The sequence below is a fragment of the Myotis nattereri genome, assembly GCF_964212035.1.
Source record: "Myotis nattereri genome assembly, chromosome: 6".
Taxonomy (NCBI): Eukaryota; Metazoa; Chordata; class Mammalia; order Chiroptera; family Vespertilionidae; genus Myotis; species Myotis nattereri.
The window spans coordinates 34,543,649-34,563,863 of record NC_138081.1 but is presented as its reverse complement, the minus strand read 5'-3'; the positions used below and the strand labels follow the sequence as shown (position 1 = coordinate 34,563,863).

The 20,215-nt window shown below is 40.3% G+C and overlaps 1 protein-coding gene across 1 annotated transcript in view; it reads right to left on the bottom strand.

Annotated features, from left to right (window-relative positions):
- SMAP1 (small ArfGAP 1) overlaps positions 1–20,215 on the bottom strand; it is a 128,956-nt gene that overhangs the window by 11,438 nt on the left and 97,303 nt on the right. Inside the window, exon 7 of the mRNA XM_081094485.1 lies at positions 15,021–15,111. Within this exon, the coding sequence (XP_080950611.1) occupies positions 15,021–15,111 (91 nt within the window). The remainder of the gene's footprint in view (positions 1–15,020; positions 15,112–20,215) is intronic.

Genomic DNA, 20,215 nt, shown 5'->3' with positions numbered 1-20,215 from the left:
ATACAAAAAGTTTTCTTTAAATAAAATTATGTATGTGTGGATGGGTGGATTGCATTCTAGGATATTGCATGGACCAACAATAAGTGATTATTCAATCCTCCACTGTTGGGCATTTAGGTAGTTTACAGGCTTTTGCCATATAAAAACAGAGCAGTAAATATCCACAGTTCTTAATATAAGCTGACTTCCTACACTGCAAGGTAACATAACTTCTGTTTCTACCATTGCAAAGTAAACAGCTCCATTTTCACATCCCATTAGAACATCTTTAAAGAACGGGCCTCCTGAAATCTCAGAAAGGCATTCTGCACAAACAACAAAATTGGGCTCTCTTTGTAACCACCTACCACAATTAGAGGAGCATCCATTAAAGTTAACTCACAATGTCAGTCCAAGGGACTCCGGAATCCTTCAGAATGAGAGGAGCATCTGCTTAGGGACAACAATCGTGTGGCCAGGCTGACACTGTGTTCAAGTGATGGGGAGAATTTTCTCTTAGCTCCGAAACACTTTCTTACGGGCCTGACCAGGTTTCCCTCTCTACAGCCACGTGATAGGCACAGGTGATTCTCCTCTGTTCCCACACCTACCAAATACTTGCCCTGTGTTCTCTTTAACCCATTCTTCTACCCATATGATCCCCTCATATGATGGATTTCACCCCATCAATTTTCCTTGTTACTACAAAAGCTAAGCAGTCACAGAATTTTTGAAAAACAAACCTTTAACCTAACTGAAAACTCAGCCTTGCAAAAGTCAGTAAATACAAGTTTCCAGTGGGTTTTCCCAATGGATTTCAATGTCTGTTAATTTGACTGACTACAGTTGGCTTGCAAAATACATTCTTTAAAAAAGGTAGTTTCAATTCACTTTGTTGTTCTTGATTTTCAGTATTTGAAAAGGACACTCAAAGGCTTTATCATTATCATCATCATCACCATCATGTTTCCTACACATTTTTATAGAATATTTACGTTATCATTTTTGTCTCCATGAAATATGAGAAGGGCATCTCTTTCCATTATCTCCAGTTATAGAAACCAGGGCACAAAGAGATTAAAACACTTGCTCAATGTCACATCCCTAGAGTTCAGTAGGAAAAACCCGCACTGTAAAGTCTTCTGACCTCCAGGCTAGTGAGTGCTCTTTTCCTTAAACCACATATCATCAAAACTCAGGTACTTACGCTGACCCTAGTTAAAAATAAATCACTTAAAATTCTGAAAATAAAAACCAACCTTTAAATAGTTCATAATTATTTCTACTAAGTTAGAGAAGCAGGGACAGAAATAGTGCAGAAACCATTGAGCACCACACTCACAGTTCCTCGGCGTCTCCCCCACTCCACTCTCCTCTTACCAAGCCCAGTGTCTTCTCAGTTTACAGTGAGGGATGCAGGAGGATATGGTCATCACTGAGCCGACTGGGCTGAGGGAACCAAGTGTGGTGTATAATCAATCAGTCAACAATATTCACAAATCACTGGGAGTTCAATGAATCCTTCTGATCCAGGGTCCACTAATTTGCTGACTAATGATTAAAAGCTCAGAGGCCACAAAAGCAACAGAATACCAAGATGTTGAAAACAGTTTCTCCGAGATATATATATATAATTTAAAAATTTAGAAATAAGCTTATTCAAATAAAACAGCTTAAGAAAAATATTTAAGTCCGCATGGATTACATTTTGTGTGCACAAAATACACACGTGCACACACCCAAACAAATGGAAACCTCCTCCAGAGTGGGGGGAAGCTCAGACTAATCCACACAGTGCCTGCTAAGAGAGAAGTGGATGTCTGTGCATAGCATCAGAATTCACCAGACATGCACCTCATGTAGTGTTCCTGGCTCAGCTACAGACTGGTGGCAGGAGCAGCCAGCAGCAGGAGGAGGCAGCAACCCCTTTTAATCAGTATGCAGAAATAGTGGTTGGTGGACAATAAAAATAATGGGAGACCCAAAGTACAAGAAAAGCCTAAGGCAAATGGAAGAAATTTAGCTGGGACAACATCATAAAAAATGATAATGAAGCACAAAGGACCCCTTAAATAGGCAATGAGCAAACAGAAGAAATTAGGACAATGCAGTAAAATGAAGAAGGAATTTCGATCTTCAAGGCAAGGACATCAAGCCTAGTTAGTTGCTGTGGGTAACCATTTTCTATGTTACCTTAAGATTTCATACTAGTGTTTTATCTGAACACTGAGTTAGTAGATCATTTTTAAACTGCACACATAACACACGTTTATAAGAAAAGGTTATGATTTGAGTTAAAGGAAAAAAAGTTGTTAAAGCAATGCTGCATCTCACATGAACATACGGCATTCCCAGCATGCATTTACTGGCCTATTTCACACCATGACACTGATAGATGCTTAAAAAGAAGGTAACATTTCAAATATGACAAAGTCATGAAGGCCAATCTCTACCACTGAGAAATCCTCAATATGGTGAATGAGACCATTGATTCTATTAACTGTGGCTATGCCAGAACTCACCTGATACCAATAATCCAAATGAGTGAAGGTAAAGTATTTACAACATTATTTAGTGGCTTCTTCTTGGCACATTTCAAATTCCTTTGAACAATAATTTATAAACTGATGGGAAATAACACTTTGCATTTCTATAACACACTTTTAACACTAGTACTTTGCCAGGAACTCTGATCAGACACAAAGCATCTCAGGTTAACCATCACATTACCTTAAGATTTACACAATAAGCCTAAGATTTCAACAGAAGTCTGGTCTTGCACCTGGAAAACTCAGCTGCTATAACCAGATTGAGAAGCTTCTCCTGGTGCCCCAAGCACAAACAGATGCCTCTTCCTCTCTATGGAAGGCCTTGGGGGCAGGGGGTAGGCTTTATACCAACTGCAGCCACAGTAGTTGGCTGACCTCCCTTCTGAGGCAACAAATGACTGTGGAGCCCACAAGATGCAGCACCACTTCCATTGTAGGCCACATCACCCACATCTGGTCACTCAGGCCTACTACTAAAGGCCGAGGCTGCATGCAAAGTGGCAGCCTTGCCAAGTGCCTTTATAATGTCACCAGGGGCCCACCTTGAAAGGAACTGTGGGCTGTGAGGCTGCGGTGGACACAGGGGTGGGTCTCGGCCCACCCTCCACGTCCCCACTCCCATTGCCGCTACTCCCACATGCTGACCGTGCCAGCCCCATTTGCACCCGCTGACAGTGCTGAGCATTTGGGGCCGGCACCAGCAGTGGCTGCAAGCAGTTGCTGCCAGCCCCAATCACCCCTCAGGAGCAGGGGGAGGTGGAGAAGTCCTGAGGGGCGATCGAGGCCAGCAGCCACTGCTAGTACCAAGTGATTGGAGCTGGCGCCGGGCACCAGCAGCAAATGCAAGTGGCGGCTTTGGCAGCAGGTGTGAGCAGGGCCAGCACTGGAAGCAGGTGCAAGCACCTGGCAGGACCGTGGCATGCAGGAGCAAAGAATTTTCATTAACTACCAGAGGCTCATCCCCTTAACAGCGACCGGCGCGTGCCTTGGTCTGGCACCCCCTCACCTGCTCCACCATCCCAACACAGCCGATGCCCACCATGTTCAATGCTCTGCTGCCTGCTGCCAATGCCCACCATGTTCCGCGTGCAACCCCTGGTGGTCAGCCAAGTCATAGCAACCGGTTGTTCGGTTGTTCTGCCATTTGTTCTATTTGCATGTTAAGGTTTTATATATATATATATATATATATATATATATATATATATATATAAATAATCTTTAGTTTTTAATGGCATCTGACTATACTTAGGTCGCAGGCATGCCTCAGTATGCTGTAGGCCTCTGTACTCCATCCTGGCATTAATCATGTTTATGCCCAGAGCCACTGTCCAATCCTTCGTAGCCTCTCACCAGGAAGAGGGAGTGCAGCTTAGTTTAATGCTTGGCACAAAGCAAATGCTCAGTAAATGATTGATGAATTGAAACGCTTTCCAAACACAGATTATGAGAGGATTTCTTGATGACAGTACAGCCATGGTGGAAACAAGTCAGGTGATTGATCCTACTTCTGTTGGGAGTAAAAGTGAAGTAATGACACTATTTTTGAAAAGTACCAGTGATCTGCCTACAAAATCCCTCTTCAGTCCTTGCCCTGCTTAACCACTGCCTCATTTAGCAGCAGACTCCCTTTGAGTCTAGAGCCACATTCTCTTGAAGAGCCAGTAGCCCCTGCTCTTGACATCTGGCTAGCTCAGGGGTGGGCAAACTTTTTGACTCGAGGGCCACAATGGGTTCTTAAACTGGACCGGAGGGCCGGAACAAAAGCATGGATGGAGTGTTTGTGTGAACTAATATAAATTCAAAGTAAACATCATTACATAAAAGGGTACGGTCTTTTTTTTTTTAGTTTTATTCATCTCAAACGGGCCGGATCCGGCCCGCGGGCCGTAGTTTGCCCACGGCTGGGCTAGCTCCTCCTCCTATGTTTTTACAGCCAGATTCCACAAGACTGTTCAACTATGGCACTGCAACTGCTACGATCCTGACTGGGATCCTTACCCGTGGCTTCCTCTCTCCGGTCCTTCAGTGACAGATGGGATTATCTCTCTAAATCAGAATTGTGTCCTTCACAGTCCCTCTGTCCACAGCAGCCCAGGCAACTGCATGGGTTAGTCTCCTCTACCAGCAACCCCGGGGGCCAGAGCACATCTTACTCTCCTCTCCTACAAATGGGTTCCAAGTGTGCTATCACAGCACCTGACTGGAACTCCGAAGCTGTCTGCTCCCAAAACCATTTAAAGCTTCTTTTCTACTCCTGAAACCACTCATAGCTTTTTTCCTTAATAAAATTATTACTTGGAGTTTCTTTATATTAAAACATAACCTGGTGCTTTACACAGGTGAGGCACCAAGAGCTGTGTTTATCTGGGAAGGTGCTTAACTTTCCAACCACTACTCATTCATTCCTCCATAACACATTAGATTTTACTTGGAACAAGTGGGCACAAAAAACTTCACTTACTCCTCCCTCTAACTTAGCAGCAGCAAGAAAATTACTCTCTGACTTGAAGAAAATATAATTTAAATTGGGAGTTTTAGCATTATTCCAGATTTCAAGCTGAATTCTCAAAACCAATTCTCTAACAGATCCCACTTCTTCCCTCAGCAATAACCCCGTCTTCTAGTTTCCAGACTGCAACCCCATCCCCCACTTGCACACACAACTGCATTTTTCTGGTATTTACTAGAGTTCCATGAACTCTGCTGGGGCTCAATAAATATTAATTGAATTCATCCTTTATTGAATGTCAGAGGCATTAGCTGGTCATAATCTATTTGCACAAATAATAAAAAAAAATGTCAAAGAGCAACATGAGATTTTATGTATTGCTAACCTAGTTTAAGGCAGATAAGATTATGATAAGGAAATGGATGTGATGTTTTTCATTACCACTTTTGACTGAACATGGACATTCAGCTTTGAGTGCACCCCTGCTACAGTGAAAACTGCCAAGTCTAATTCTTCATCAATGACTATTGAGGCGTTATCCTAAGAATGAATTTAAATGGAGACAGCAATGATGAAAGAAGGCTGCTTCCATGAGATGCAGTGGTACTCTCCTTAATGGAAAAACTCTGTCTTCTTAAAGCTTTATAAATTTTCATGTTACTCAAAGAACCCTTTTTATTTTCTACTCCTGAAACCATTTAAAGCTTTTTCCTTAATAAAAATATTACTTGTAGTTCCTTTATGTTAAAACATAACTTGCTTTATAAGTGAAATAAACTTTCATGTGTTACCTTGTAAATTCAAGTCACAAATGTCCATTTGAAGCATATAAAAATTTTCAAGCTATAGACTGTTTTCAAGTGCTTAAATAAATATAGGTGCCTGAGAGTTAAGTGGAACTATTTGCTTTTATTTTCAGTTAATCTTTCTTAATGCTAAATGGGTAATTTTAAGGCTAGCTAACTAAAATGACTGAAGTGGTCTGAAAAGGCGACCTGAGCCTCTGTTCTGCTCACCGCTCCTTTTCCAAGCCCCTCCGTGTAACCTGCCGGCTTTGAAGCAGGGATGCTTGTGTGAACGGGCACGACAGTACTGTGCGGAGGAGCCCAGCAGCACTCTCCGTCGTTCAGGAGATACACACATTGTTGTCTTAAGACTGCTAAGAAGTGGTTTAAGAAGTAAACTTCATAGAACGCATAGTTTTAAATATCTTAATTTATATAAATATAAATATCTATAAAATATTTCTATACCATTTTAAAGCCTCAAAAAGATAAGACATATATAAATATGAAATACCAAATTGTATAATACAAATTTCTTCCTAAATGTTTAACAAATGGTGACAGACTAGATTTCTTTGAGGTTGCCCAGTTTCCTCATTTTTTCAGGCAGCTACAAATCCTCCACTAGCCAAAGACCACGCTTTGCGGTCCTGGTTTTCATGCCCAAGTTACCTCTTACTGACCTCCTCTGACCTGGTGTTCAGGTTATAGTCTCGGCCCAGCACTGCACACCAGTTACTGTGTTTCCCATTTATTTATTCACTTATTCCACCATCAACCACAGAGGGGTTCTGACTCCCATTTCCCAGATAAGGAAAAGTGGAGGGGAAAAGTGAGTGTGTGAAATACCGTCTACTATCCTGAAGGGTTGTAAGGGCTGTAAAGGTGGCAATGCACCTGTTCCAGGTACTACAGCTGTCAAAGCCCTGGGTGGTGCTTCTTGATGGCAGAGCCTGCCTCCCACTCTAGAGGATGAATATTATTTTCCTAGCCTCATTACAACTAAAGTGAGCTCATATAATACAGTTCTGGCCAGGAGAACCCTGAGAACAGTGCTGGGGAAATTTTCTGGGAAAAGTTCTTCCCAAGAAAAGAAACTTGTATAAAAAACAACACCTTTGGATGTGGTCCTGTGAGGATGAGGTGCTGAGAGCTGTACCAGCCATTTGTTGACCATGAGGGTACAAACCTAAAGATTAAAGCCACTGCTGTGCTGAGGGTGGCAGAATGGGAAGAAGGAAAGAGAAGTGTGACTCCAGACCTCACTGTTTCAATAATGCACGGCCCTAAGCCACAAGGCCTCTAGATTTCTCATCTAGTAAGACAATTAAATGTCTTATATGTTTAAGCCACTTTTAGGCAATCAGAAGTAGTGTCATTTACATGTCAGTTTTCACTCCATGAAGCACCTAAATATTATCTCTCTGCTATCCTGTCCACCAGAGGTTCTGTGCTGTTTTAGCACTACCAAGAAGTGCTCGCTCCTAAAGTTTGGGATATCATGGAGATCCTGCCCCCTCACCACCAATTTCTGGTGCCAGCAAGTTATCTGCCTACTGCCAGTTCTCTAATAGCAATATATTCACTTATCTGCATTTTCTCTCCTGCATAGGTGTGATTATCAAAAATAAAACCAATTCCTAAGACCCCTCCTCTTTGAAAGAGTGGTAATAGTTTATAATAGCTCACTGAACACACTCTTCTGAGCAAAAGCAATGTAAATTTTTATCAGGTTTTAAACCATATATGAAAAACATAACAGACTATAAAATTACTTCAGGCACTTGTACTAGAGTCTTGCTTCTCTTTACCCCTCCCCTGAAGAAGATGTGCACACAAGTATATACCCATCCTCCTGGTCTGGTCAATGCATAGCTCAAGACACTGGCAGTTTTCCAGGCCTGCCTCTGCTAAGTCTGGTATTCTTCTAGTCAGCTCATTACCAAACTTGTTTTATTTTACAGCATATGGAATTTGAGAAATAGAAATTTCTCCACAGGAATTCTCTGCTTTAAAGTCAGTAGAGCACTTTCTACTGCTATTTTATTCTTTAGTTTCTGTCCCAAAAAGTCGCTTGGAAACAAAAAAATTTAGACAAAAAAAGGGTAATGGCATTATTTCTTCCATTATATAAAACTGGAATATACATTACTAGACAATTAGGTATGTTATATACTGATTGATTAATTAGCACTGTCAACCCATTTTAACTTGACCCTTGTGATAAGTTTTTGTCCCTGAAATATAAGCATGAATGAAAAACTTTAAAACTTGCCCCCAACTGTATATTCCTTGAGCTTTTCCATTAAGAAAAAACTGAGGAAACTTTTATCTAATCCTTCACAAGCATACCTTGAACGTATCGCAGGTTCAGTTCAAACCACCACAATAAAATGAGTATCACATAAATTGAGTCACACTGATTTTTTGTTTACCTAGTGCACATAAAAGTTATTTACATCATAGTCCGTTAAGTGTGCAATAGCATTATGTCTAAAAAAAAAAAGCAATGTACATGTCTTAACTTAAAAATACTTTATTACTGCCCTAACCGGTTTGGCTCAGTGGATAGAGTGTCGGCCTGTGGACTGAGGAGTCCCGGGTTCAATTCCAGTCAAGGGCATGTACCTTGGTTGCAGGCACATCTCCAGTAGGAAGTGTGCAGAAGGCAGCTGGTCAATGTTTCTCTCTCATTGATGTTTCTAACTCTCTATCCCCTCTCCCTTCCTCTCTGTAAAAAATCAATAAAATACACTTAAAAAAAATACTTTATTACTAAAAATCACTAACCATCACCTGAGCCTTCAGCACATCAATCTTTCTGCTGATGGAAGGGCTTCCCTCCATGTTGATGGCTGCTGATGATCAGGGTGGTGGTTGCTTGAGGACTGGGGTGGCTGTGGCAATTTCTTAAAATAAGACCACAATGAAGTTTGCCATATTGACTGACTCTTCTTTTCATGAATGACTTCTCTGTAGCATGCAATGCTATTTGATAGCATTTAACCCACCACAGAACTTCTTTCAAAATTTGAGTCAATCCTGATTGAAGATGGCGGCCGACAGAACAGCAGTGACGAAGAGAGTGTGAGTGAGGGAGCGAAAGGGAAGTGCATGGACGGACGTTCGGGGGGTGTGTGTCTGTATTTGTGAGGGCAGTTATATTCCACAGGACTGTTGGGGGGTGGTGGACCAGGCTCCCCTAGCTGGGCAGCCTCTATTGCTACTGAAATCTCTCCCGGGGAAGCCGGCTCTGCCACAGAGACCGCGCCATCTTGAATGGGAAAGCAACTGTGACCGAGAGCCCACCCTCACCTCCACCTGGGGAGACCTCGGATACCTCCCGGGACCCTACAACTACAATGCCCAGGGACCAGCTGCCTCGGCTGCGAACCCACACTGAGACTCCAACCTCCCCAGCCCTGGGCTCCTAAAAAGGTTGTTCAGAGATAGACAAAATGGCAGCCAAATAGGTGGATGGGTCCTGCACCTTCTCACGGGGCAGAAGGAACAGCTGAATCGAGTAACATCCACCTGGAATTGGCAAATTAAACACAGCTGGTGAGACAATCCGTGGCCCCAAAGGACAGAGGATGCCTGGAGAATGGTGGGTTGGGGATCTGGGCTGGAGAGAGAGACGCGCCAACAGGGACTAGAGGGTCAGAAGGAAACTGTGCTGCACCAAGCCCGCATTCCTTGGGGACAAGTGTAACAGTCAACTGTGGAAGGTCGGCAGGGCTGCCGGCAGCCGGGACTCTAGATCTTAGTCCACTTAAGAGGCCGTGGGAGGCTGTGCCCAGAAACGCAGCCTGAAGTTCTGCACCGGCCGTACAGTACAGTGCTGGGGGGAGAGAGATGTGCAGCGGCATGATTGCTCTGTCTTTATATTTTACTTGCTTTTATTCGCAAAACCCAGTACATAGGATCTTTCAATTACAAACACTCACTGAGACTGTGATGAAGGGGGAAGGTGGTTTTGTGGAAGCTGGGGAGCAAAATAGGGAGAGCTGACCGGGAAGCCAGCTCCGGGACAGTACAGTCCCTCCAACCCTGAACTGCCTTTTTTCGAGGACTGGCCTTCTTCTAGCAGTGCAGCCGCACCCAGTCTTGGTCTCGGCAGAGAAACAAGGATTCTGAATACACCCAAGGAGTCCTCAGGGACTGGGTTGAGAAGCCATTTGGTTCCGGAAACTAATATAGCAACACAGCAACCTAGAGCCCTTGTCAGAAATAGACACTTGTGTAAATACGACCGAAAGCAGGCAGGAAAAAAAAGTGGTAAGATTGATCCTGCCTGCCTGAAACCAAGGTGGAGGAGTCTGACACACTGGAGTGGTGGGTTGCTGGGAACTTCAACACAGTGTTATGTAACAGGAAACTGAGACGTGGCAGACAGAACAGTAGAGAGGGGTCTTAAACCAGCCCCCATGGGACATTAATACTCAGCTGAAGCAAATGACACTTCACTACTTCATTTTATTTTCTTTCTTTTACTTAAAAAGTTAAAGTTTCTTTTCTTTTATTATTTTTTAAATTTATTATTTTTTTTTATTATTACTAGAGGCCTGGTGCATGACATTTGTGCACTGGGGTGGGAGGAGTCCCTCAGCCCGGCCTGAGCCCTCTCACAGTCCAGGACCCCTCGGAGGATGTCTGCTGGGAGTGAGCCAAAGCTAGCAGTCGGACATCCCCCAAGGGGTCCTTAGAGCTGCTGTGGTGGCAGGAGGGGTTTTGGCCGCCATGGCAGCTGCGCTCACCAGCCATGAGCCCAGCTTCTGGCTAAGCGGCACTCCCCCTGTGGGAGTACACTGACCACCAGGGGGCAACTCCTGTGTTGAGAGTTTGCCCCCGGTGGTCAGTGCACATCATACCAACCGGTCTATTTGCATATTAGCCTTTTATTATATTGGAGTTTTTTTTAACCTTTTATTTCTTTTGGATTAGTGCTCTACATTCTATTTTTATTTTTAAGCATTATTTTACTTTATCTCTTTTTTTCCTTTTTGCCAACCTTTTCTTCCTCACTTCTCCTTTTCATCCTGTTTCTCTTCTCATGTCCTTGCTTTAGTTTTTCTCTCTTTTTACTCTTTATTAAAAACTGACCTTCTTTATCTGCTTTTTTGACACATTACTATTATAGTAGTCTCTGTTGGCTTACTCATATATATAATTTCCTCTCTCCTGCTCCAAGTCCATGTACCCTTCTCTTTTTTCTTTCTGCAATAGCCAATTTTTTTTCTTCTTGTTGTTTTTTTTGTTTGTTTTTGTTTTTATTCTATGCTTTTGTTTTTCCTCTCCTCCCTTGCTCTCTTCAACTAATTGCTTAGTTTCACTCACAAAACTCAGACCTATCTGCTCTCTATTCTATATTCTTCTTTTCCAAAAATAGATGAATTAAAGAAAGGGGAAATTTTCTTCTTATATATATATACTTTATATTTTTTAAATTAATTTTTGTATTTTATTGAGTATTTTGTTTTTTACTTTTCCTCTTATACACTCATTCTCGTTCTACCTCCTCTATACTGAATCATAGCCATTCCCCCACATTCATTCAATTCCTTTACCTTACCTTCTGAAATAAGCTCTACCTCTTCAGATTCAGCTCCCCCCTTTTTTTCTGGGTGTTTTTGGTTGCTTTTTTTTTTTAGTTTATTTGTTGCTTTTGTGGAGTTTTCTCCCCATATATGTTATTTCCCCTTCTATTTTCTTCTCTTTTTTTCTCTCTTACCTTTTCCTTTTATCTCCCCTAATTCTCTTTTCTGTGGTGGGCATCTTTATTTGGGGTTAGAGCTGTCATGAATACATTCGTGTTTTGTTCCCTCTGTATCGTGTCTTGATGAGTTGTATTTTGTGCCTTTTGGTCAACATGGTAAAGAGTCAGACACATAACCAGACACCCTGAGAGGAGCAAAAATGGGTTGACAAAGAAAGGCTCCCATACAAAAGAAAGGGAAGAATCACTAAAAAATAAATTAAATGAAATGGAGGCAAGCAATTTGTCAGAGAAAGAATTCAGAGCAATAGTGAAAAGGACGCTGAAAAGGATGGAAGACAAATTCAACAAGATGTGTAAGAATCAAGAGGAAATGAAAAAGAACCAAGAAGAAATGAAGAGTGACATAGTTGCACACAATGGGAGAACTGAATGTTTACAACAGAGACCACATGGCCTGCAAAGTCAACATACTTGGCCCTTTTCAGGAAAACAAAAAAAATGCTGATCCTTGCTATAAAGTATAGAGAGAGCATTTTATGTTTGTCCTTGGGATTGGGAGTAGACCAGGAAAAGTGAGGTGAAAAAAGTAGGGTTAGCTTGAGTCATCAGGTTGAAGATAAGAGTGTGGGCTCACCAAAATCTCATTTAAAGGGAAGATCTAATTATAGTTATATACTGCTTCACAATGGGAAATGTGTTGTTAGGAGATTTTATTGTTGTGCAAACATCATAGAGTGTATTTACACAAATCTAGATGATACAGCCTACTACTATAATTGCACGTGCCCTACTTTTATATGATTGGCAATGAAGGTTTGTTTACACCACAAATGCATGAGCAATGCACAAGCGCTAACACATTACCATGGCTATGAAGTCACTAGGAAAAGGAATTTTTCAGCTCCATTATAATCTTATGGGACCTCTGTTGTGTGTATGGTCCGTTAGCAACGAAAAAGTCATTATGTGGCACATGACTGTACTAAAAAATGATCTTAACTATTACCCTATTATGCGACCCCTCCTCCCACCTTTGGAACCCCTCCAGTGTATGATCTAAAACTGTCAGTCACCAGCAAATTCCTCTATATATCCTTAACCTCTTCTTCAAACATTCCCTTTACCTTCATGCCCTAAGTGAGCATAAGTTCTCCCCTCAAGACCATTTCCTGAAATTTTCCTGTTGTCTAAAAGAGAGCTGTCTCAGGACTTGCAGGGAGAGAAATAAACATTAACTGATACAAGCCACCGAGACTTTGGCGTTGTCTGCTATGTAGCATGGGCAGCAATTACCAAGCCCTAAAACCGTTGGTATTGACTTTGAGATTAAGAAGGAAACACTTATTCCTGTGAGAAAGGCAGAAAACATCAAATGTTCTAGCAGAGATGTCCTAGTTGACTTCACCCACAGAGCTGAGATATAAGTTGAGCTCTGGGTGTTATTTGCTATGCAACATTATTCCAGTAACAGTTGAGTAACTAAGGCCAGTCGCTCCATTTGTCTACTAGATCCTATTCCCCTTTTTGCTCTTGAAGACACTGCTATAGTAATTTTTCTTGTCCTGAATAATCAGATTTACCTGTTCTACACGTTTATTCCCAAAATAAACCTATAATTTCAATTTGTCAGCAAATCCTATTGGCACTATCTTTGAAATATATCCAGAACTTGATTACTCTTTTTAATTCCCAATGCCACCACCTACTCTCAGCCATCCTCATCTCTCACCTATTGGTCTCCCTGATTCCAGCCTTGCCCTGCTACAATTTACTCTTAACACAGTAGCTACAATAGTTTGATCATGTACTTCTCTGCTCAAATCCTTCTAATATATTTCCAGGACACTCAAAGTAAAAGTCAAAGTCGCAATCTGCCTGCCTCTCTCTTCACCCCTTATTCCTCTCCACTGTAACCCTCCTCCCCCACCCCAGATCATTCCCCTCTAGCCACACTGTCATCCTTGCTGGTCCTTGCACATATCAAGTCAGCTGCTACTGCAGAGGCTCTGCACTTGCTGTTCTCTCTACTTAGAATGCTCTTGCACCAGTTTCTTCAGGTCTTTGCTCCTATGTTATCTCAGTGAATACCCCTAACCTTATTTTTGCTTCTTTTCTCTATAACACTTACCACATATAACCCATGATATATGTTACTGAACTGTTTATTCACTGTCTCCTCAGATAGAATGAAAACACAAAGACCTTAGGCATTTTTATCTATTTTCTTTCATAGCTATCTCCCTAGTTCCTGCAATAGTGCCTAGACACATAATAGACACTTAATGAGCATTTGTTGAATGAGTGAATTGGTCTGTAGGAAGAGAGTCAGGTCTAGTTTATATTCTACATTTCTAGGTTATAAACCAGGCACCTAGACTGGAAAGAAAATGCTGCAATGAGGACAAAGATGCATATAGTTTTAGTAAGATTTTTTTCTTACTTTAGTACTGTCTTTTTTCTTTTATCTCATCTACATCAAAGGAAATAATTCAAAGAAATAATGAGGACTAGAATGCAACATAATTATATTTAGAGCCCTGGACTTAAACTCTATTTTCAAAATTACAGTTCTTAAATATTTTAATATACTGCTTATTTTTACCACCATAGGAGATTTTTAACCCTAGGTTGTATATTTGCATGTTATATCAGCTTCCTAAGAAATGAATAAAATGTTCAATTGTAATGCCTGAAACTGAAAACAATTTACCCAGTAAGAACTAAGATCAATTTTCAGAAAAGCAGTGTATGAAGTTCAACTCTACCCTTCAACTGTCATTATTTTCTTTTAATTGTTAATCTTTCTCCAAACTAAAAAACATGTTTTTAATTAACTACTGCTTAAAGGCTCAAATATTACTAAAAATCACCATTTATCAAGCTATTTTAGAAGAGAAGAAAATTTTAAAAAGAGCTGACAATATTGGTAGATAAGCACAGTACAATCAATCCTCGAATGAAAGTCTGGTTACTTACCAGGCAGACAACATATATCTATTAGCCATGAGAATAAATACAACATTAAATTAAAATGAGCCTTATCAGGTATATAAAATGAACCTAGCTAGTAGATATAGGTATAAAGTGTGATGCTTCAGTTAACAAAGATTAAATTTTCTTTACACCAGCACATTTTATAACAAGGCTATCCCAGAATTATTTTGCTAGAGGACCTCTCCTCAGCCCCCATCCCCAACACAGACTCAGTTAGAGAGGGGCCTGGGGGAATGAATCTATTCTTTATTTTAAATGTTGAAATGTCACCATCTACCAAGCCTTTGAAGGTTACTTTGATATCTTTTCTTTCCCCAAGGAACTCATTACTTGGATTTCCAAGAAGACAGTGCTGACAGAGACTAGCAACCTTATTAAAGACTTCCTTTTTTGTGGGAACTCAGCAAAGTAATCATAACATTTTCAAATTCAGTTAACAGTTATCTTTTAGCATACTGATAATAAAGCTATTATGTTCATTTGAAGTAAAGGTTTCCATTGTTTTGTAACTATAATGGTGACTTGAACTTTTCATTACTTACCGAGTCCTAAAAGATCAACAGTCGGCTCTGCAGCTTTTTTAGGGCTGGTGCTTTTTTTAGGTTCTAATTGCTGATCGTCTTTCTTCTGTAGCTTTAAAGTAAATAATCAGATGTATTAATTTTTCTTAAATCAATCAAGCCTTTAAAACTCAATTATACAGATTTTGTATAAAGTTAGTGTAATAAAGCATGTGAAGCATAGTGTAATGAAGCTTAGAACATTTATTATCGTATTAAAAAAACAAGTAAACATGATTATTGAGCTCACAGTGACAGACCTTACATATTAGTACCTCAAAATAGTGACTATATATATAAAAGCCAAGCGACCAGAATGGCAGAACAACCGGAATGACTGGTTGCTATGAGGTGCACTGCGGCGGCCAACCAGCCCAATGGGGGCCCTAATTGGCCCCCACAACTTCCAATGACTCCTCTCCCAGCCAGTTCAGCCCCCAATTGCCCCTCCCCCGATTGGGGGCAGGGCTGGCTGGCTGATCTCCCACAGCCCCCTGCCCCAAGCCAGCCTGGCCTGGCGCTGATCAGCCCCCATCGAGGCGGGCCAACTGTACCCCACTCATGCACGAATTTGTGCACCAGGCCTCTAGTATAAATATAATCTTAATGTAATTGTTCTTAACCATTTAACTCCTTCATGTGAAATGACACTTTTTAAAAATAATTTCTTTTGACATTTATTTGCTAGCTACTGTTAATGTGCACCTGTTAGCAGAAGTGGGGCAGGCCTGGAAGTCTTTATGAGTACATTTTACTCCCCTCACCTACACTGCTGAGCATTAGACCACTGCACCAAGGAAAGCCTAATGATAATGTTTTTCCCCTGAGTCTACACTATCAGTTACAATTTACATATACTATTCTTCTAATTCTCAGTAGCTCAAGTGACACTTACATATTCCAAACCATCATTCTCTTTCATACAAAAAAAATGCTATGTAGGACTGGATAAAAAAAAAACCCTGTATTTACTAGATAGATTCTTAACTCAAAAGTCTATCTCTCTATAACCAAGAAAATAAAACATTCACTCACTCATTCCTTTCTCAAACTATTCCTATAAGATCATTTCTTCTATAACTACATAAAGAATTCATAACTTAGTTGAGTTCACTTTTTGTTAACTATACAGATATATAATTTTTAAGAACACATATCTATCCATACTTTTTAATAACTACTGTCTCCGTCAGATTTAAGCAATCAGCCTACCATCACAGATATCAATTCTTTAATAACCTTCTGAAATAAGAAATTATCAGCCTTAACTATATATAATTTTCAGAAGTTTAACATAATATGCTTCACACTCTATACTTTTCAATCCTATCCAGTATAGATAAGTTTACCTTGCTTAGCTAAATAATTTTAAAGAAAGCATCATTTATAGTAACAAAGTAATTATTTTCAACTGAACACTTAAGTTGCTAGAACAGCCTCTTCAGGCAACTTGTAGCATCTATCCACTTAACCCTATTCTCCATGATACAGCCATACAGAACACATGGCCTAATAAGTAGAGCATGACTCTCCCAGCAGACCACTAATTCACACCCAGCCCTCAATCACTTTCTTTTGTGCTATTATATTCATGGCAGTTGAGGAACTTATTTCAGATTTTTATTTTTATCCAATTTGTTGGTATGTTGTGTATAACATGTTCAGAGGATCTGATTCTGTCATGCAATGTCTTAACTAATCTTCATTGTTTGGTCATTTAAAAATTTGAACAAAATGACATTCATGTGCCCAGTTTATAAAAATGCTGAAAAGAACAAAGTCCAGGATTGAGCCCTGAAGAATGCAGCAAACTCCTTTGATATTGGTATCAATTCAATTAACTGTATTCTCTGGGTAAAGCTATCTATCCAGCTCACAATCCACCTAACAATCGAATCATCAGGCACACCTGTCTACATCTTAACCAGAGGATAGCTAAGAATCTTGACCATTAAGCTTAATCTGACAGGAGTTGTTCTTTGGGAACCCATGTAGGCAACTAGTAAGCAATGTTAACACTTTGAAAAAGAAGTCATTAAAAAAAAAATCCCATTTGAATTTTGCATAGAATTCATGTCAAGTTCAATGACACAGTATTCAAAATCCACTTACATTTTCCTTCATAAAATTTGGACATTTGTCTATCTCTAAACTTCGGGTTCTCATCTTATTTAGTACAGTTTCTCAAAGAATGTTGGACACCAAATCACAGATCCAGGAAGCTCAGAGAATAGCAATCAGGATAAATGCTAAAAATAAACTACACCTAGTCATATAATTTTCAAACAACAGAAAAGTAAAGAAAAAATCCTGAAAGAAGCGAAATGAGGAAAACAGTTATCTACAGAGGAGTAAATATCAGAATTAGATTTAACTTCTTAGAAACCATGCAAGAAGAACCATACAAGCATTTCAAATATTTAAAGTATTAAAAGGAAAAAACCTCACAAACCTAGCATTCTGTATCCTGCGAAATCATCTTTCAAAAGTAAAGGAAAAATAAAAACTTAGACAAAGAAAAACAGGGAATCTGTTGCCAGAAGACATGCCTTGCAAGAAAAGTTGAAAGTTTTTCAGAGTGAAGGAAAATGATACATATAGGTTAGAAACTCAGAACTACATAAAGAAAGTAAGAAATTAGAGAAAGAATAAGTGAAGGTAAAATGAAATATATATTACAGCAATGCTTTCCAAACTATAAATATAAAAAAACACTATAAACATTTGAGATTTTAATATTACTATTAAAATTTTAACTCTTCCTTCTCTCTTTCTTTACTATGCTTAGAACCTGGTGGTTTTATGTGTCATCATATCATCAGGTATAATGACCAAAACAAAGCCTTACCAAACACATGTGCACAGTATTATATTATGTCAACCTGTTTAATCAGACACCTTACATTATTTCAAAGTTTCCATTATAGCCAGGTAAGAAACTCTCTAGAAGTCATTAGCAATTTATTACTAGATTACAAGAAACATAATAAATAATTTCATCATTTCACTGCTTGCTTTAAGATGATACACTAAGTCTATAGTGAAAACAAATTCACAGAAACAACTCAATTCTCAAACACATAGGATGTTTTCTTGCATCCCCACCACCGGCCTGGTCACCTCTTACTGGCCCCTCTGCTGGCCTGGTCACCCCCAACTGCCCCTCTCCCCCGCTGGTCTGGTCACCTCCAGCTGCCCTCTGGATGGCCTAGTTGCCCCTCACGGCCCCCCCACCGGCCTGGTCACTCCATGCAGCCTGCTGTTCAGTCTTTGGTCATCCCTCACTAACCCCCCTGCTGGCCTGGTCGCCCCACGCAGCCTGCTGTTCAGTTGTTTGGTTCTCCTCACTAACCCCCTGCTGGCCTGGTCATAGGCAGCCATCTTGTGAGGGCATGAGGGTTAATTTGCATATTACCTCTTTATTATATAGGATTAGCAAGATAACATTATACTTAATATATCTAAATTCATGTATTCTAGTAATGTGGTAATAAATCCATCCAAAGATATAATTTAATATTACCACACCCACACTACAATAACAACTTCCACTTATAGAGTTCACATGCACTAAACCCATGTTTTAATTTTTTACTTTTATTAGTAAACTAGAGGCCTGTTGCACGAAAAGATTCGTGCAAAAGGCCTTCCCTTACCCTGGCTGCCGGCACCGGTTTTCCTCCGGCACCTGGGACCCAGGCCTTCGCTCTGGCCGGAGCCGCCTTCACAGCCCTCGCTGCTCCGGCCGGAGCCACCATCAAAGACCTCGCTGCTCCGGCCAGAGCCGCCTTCAGTCTTTGCTCCACCACTTCGTGCCTATGTATTCAAAATAACTGCCATCTTTGTTGGCAGTTAATTTGCATATCTTGTTGATTAGCCAATGGGAGGCATAGCGAAGGTACGGTCAATTACCATGTTTGTCTATTATTAGATAGGATGATAAACTAAGAGTCACACTGGCATACAAGGATTTGGAGACTATGCTCTTTGAGTTAGTGCTATATTGTTACCATGGTTACTAACTACTATCACTACTGCCTCTACTATAAATACTACTACTATTAGCTCCCCTGCCCCATCCATTAGTTTCCAACCCAACCTGGTCTCCTTTTCTCCTAAAGAATGGAAATTCTCTCTCTTTGGTACTTAGTTGTTGCTACTTCAGAATAATGCCATGCTATTTTCCAACACTTTACTTCCAGCTTTAAATCTTCTTTTTAAACTAAAGAAAGATAGGTAACTTCAAGTTCAGATCTTCTGGTTCTGCCAGAGAAATATGGGGCCATCAGCTTAGTGATGCTAGATAAGAAGGAGAGTGAGGAAAAACTTTTGAAGACAACCGAACACATTATGTAAGTTATCAGACATTTTACCAACAACCAGATTACTGTGCATGAAAAATTACTGTTCAAATGTTGCAAAGTATTTCCTGTAGGGTTTGGGTAAGAACGAAAAGTCAAGTGATAAAGAAGGCTGCATTCATCATTGGATATGCACACTCACTGCTTGTTCTGAGTACATTGTTGCCAACTAAAGACAACTATTAAAAACCAATTATCCCTGGCAGAGATTCAGGTCAGGAGCTGTGGGGATTTGAGTCCTGACATCACTTACAAACTGAATAACTCACACTCAGCTCCCACTTCTTCCTCTGAATGAGGAGGTTAGACTAGATTGCTTACATCCTTATCAGCTCTGAAACATTAAAAGAATACAAATAAAATCTTGGCATGGCCCTAAATATCTCCCCTCTATAGAAATAATTGTGTGGGTATGGCTACTGTTGGGCCCCATCTAGGGTAAGCATATACATTTCCATACAGTCTATCAGTTACTGCACTGGAATCTTTAGTGCAAGAAAATAGCTTTCTAAATGACAAAGCCTATAGACATTCTAAGATATATCATTAAAAGACATATATTAGTTTCACTAGCAGTACTATATTAATACTCTTAGATCTGCAAACATTTATTAATAACTCATTCACTAGGGCTTTTTTGCTATAATACCAACAGATAGTGCTTTTAAAAAATATCTTCTGGATTTTGGCTGCTTTCCAGTATTATATAAAGAGTACTAGAGGCCAGGTGAACGAAATTCATGCACAGAGTGGGGGTCCCTCACCCCGCCTGCACACTCTCCAATCTGGAACCCCTCAGGGGATGTCCAACTGCAG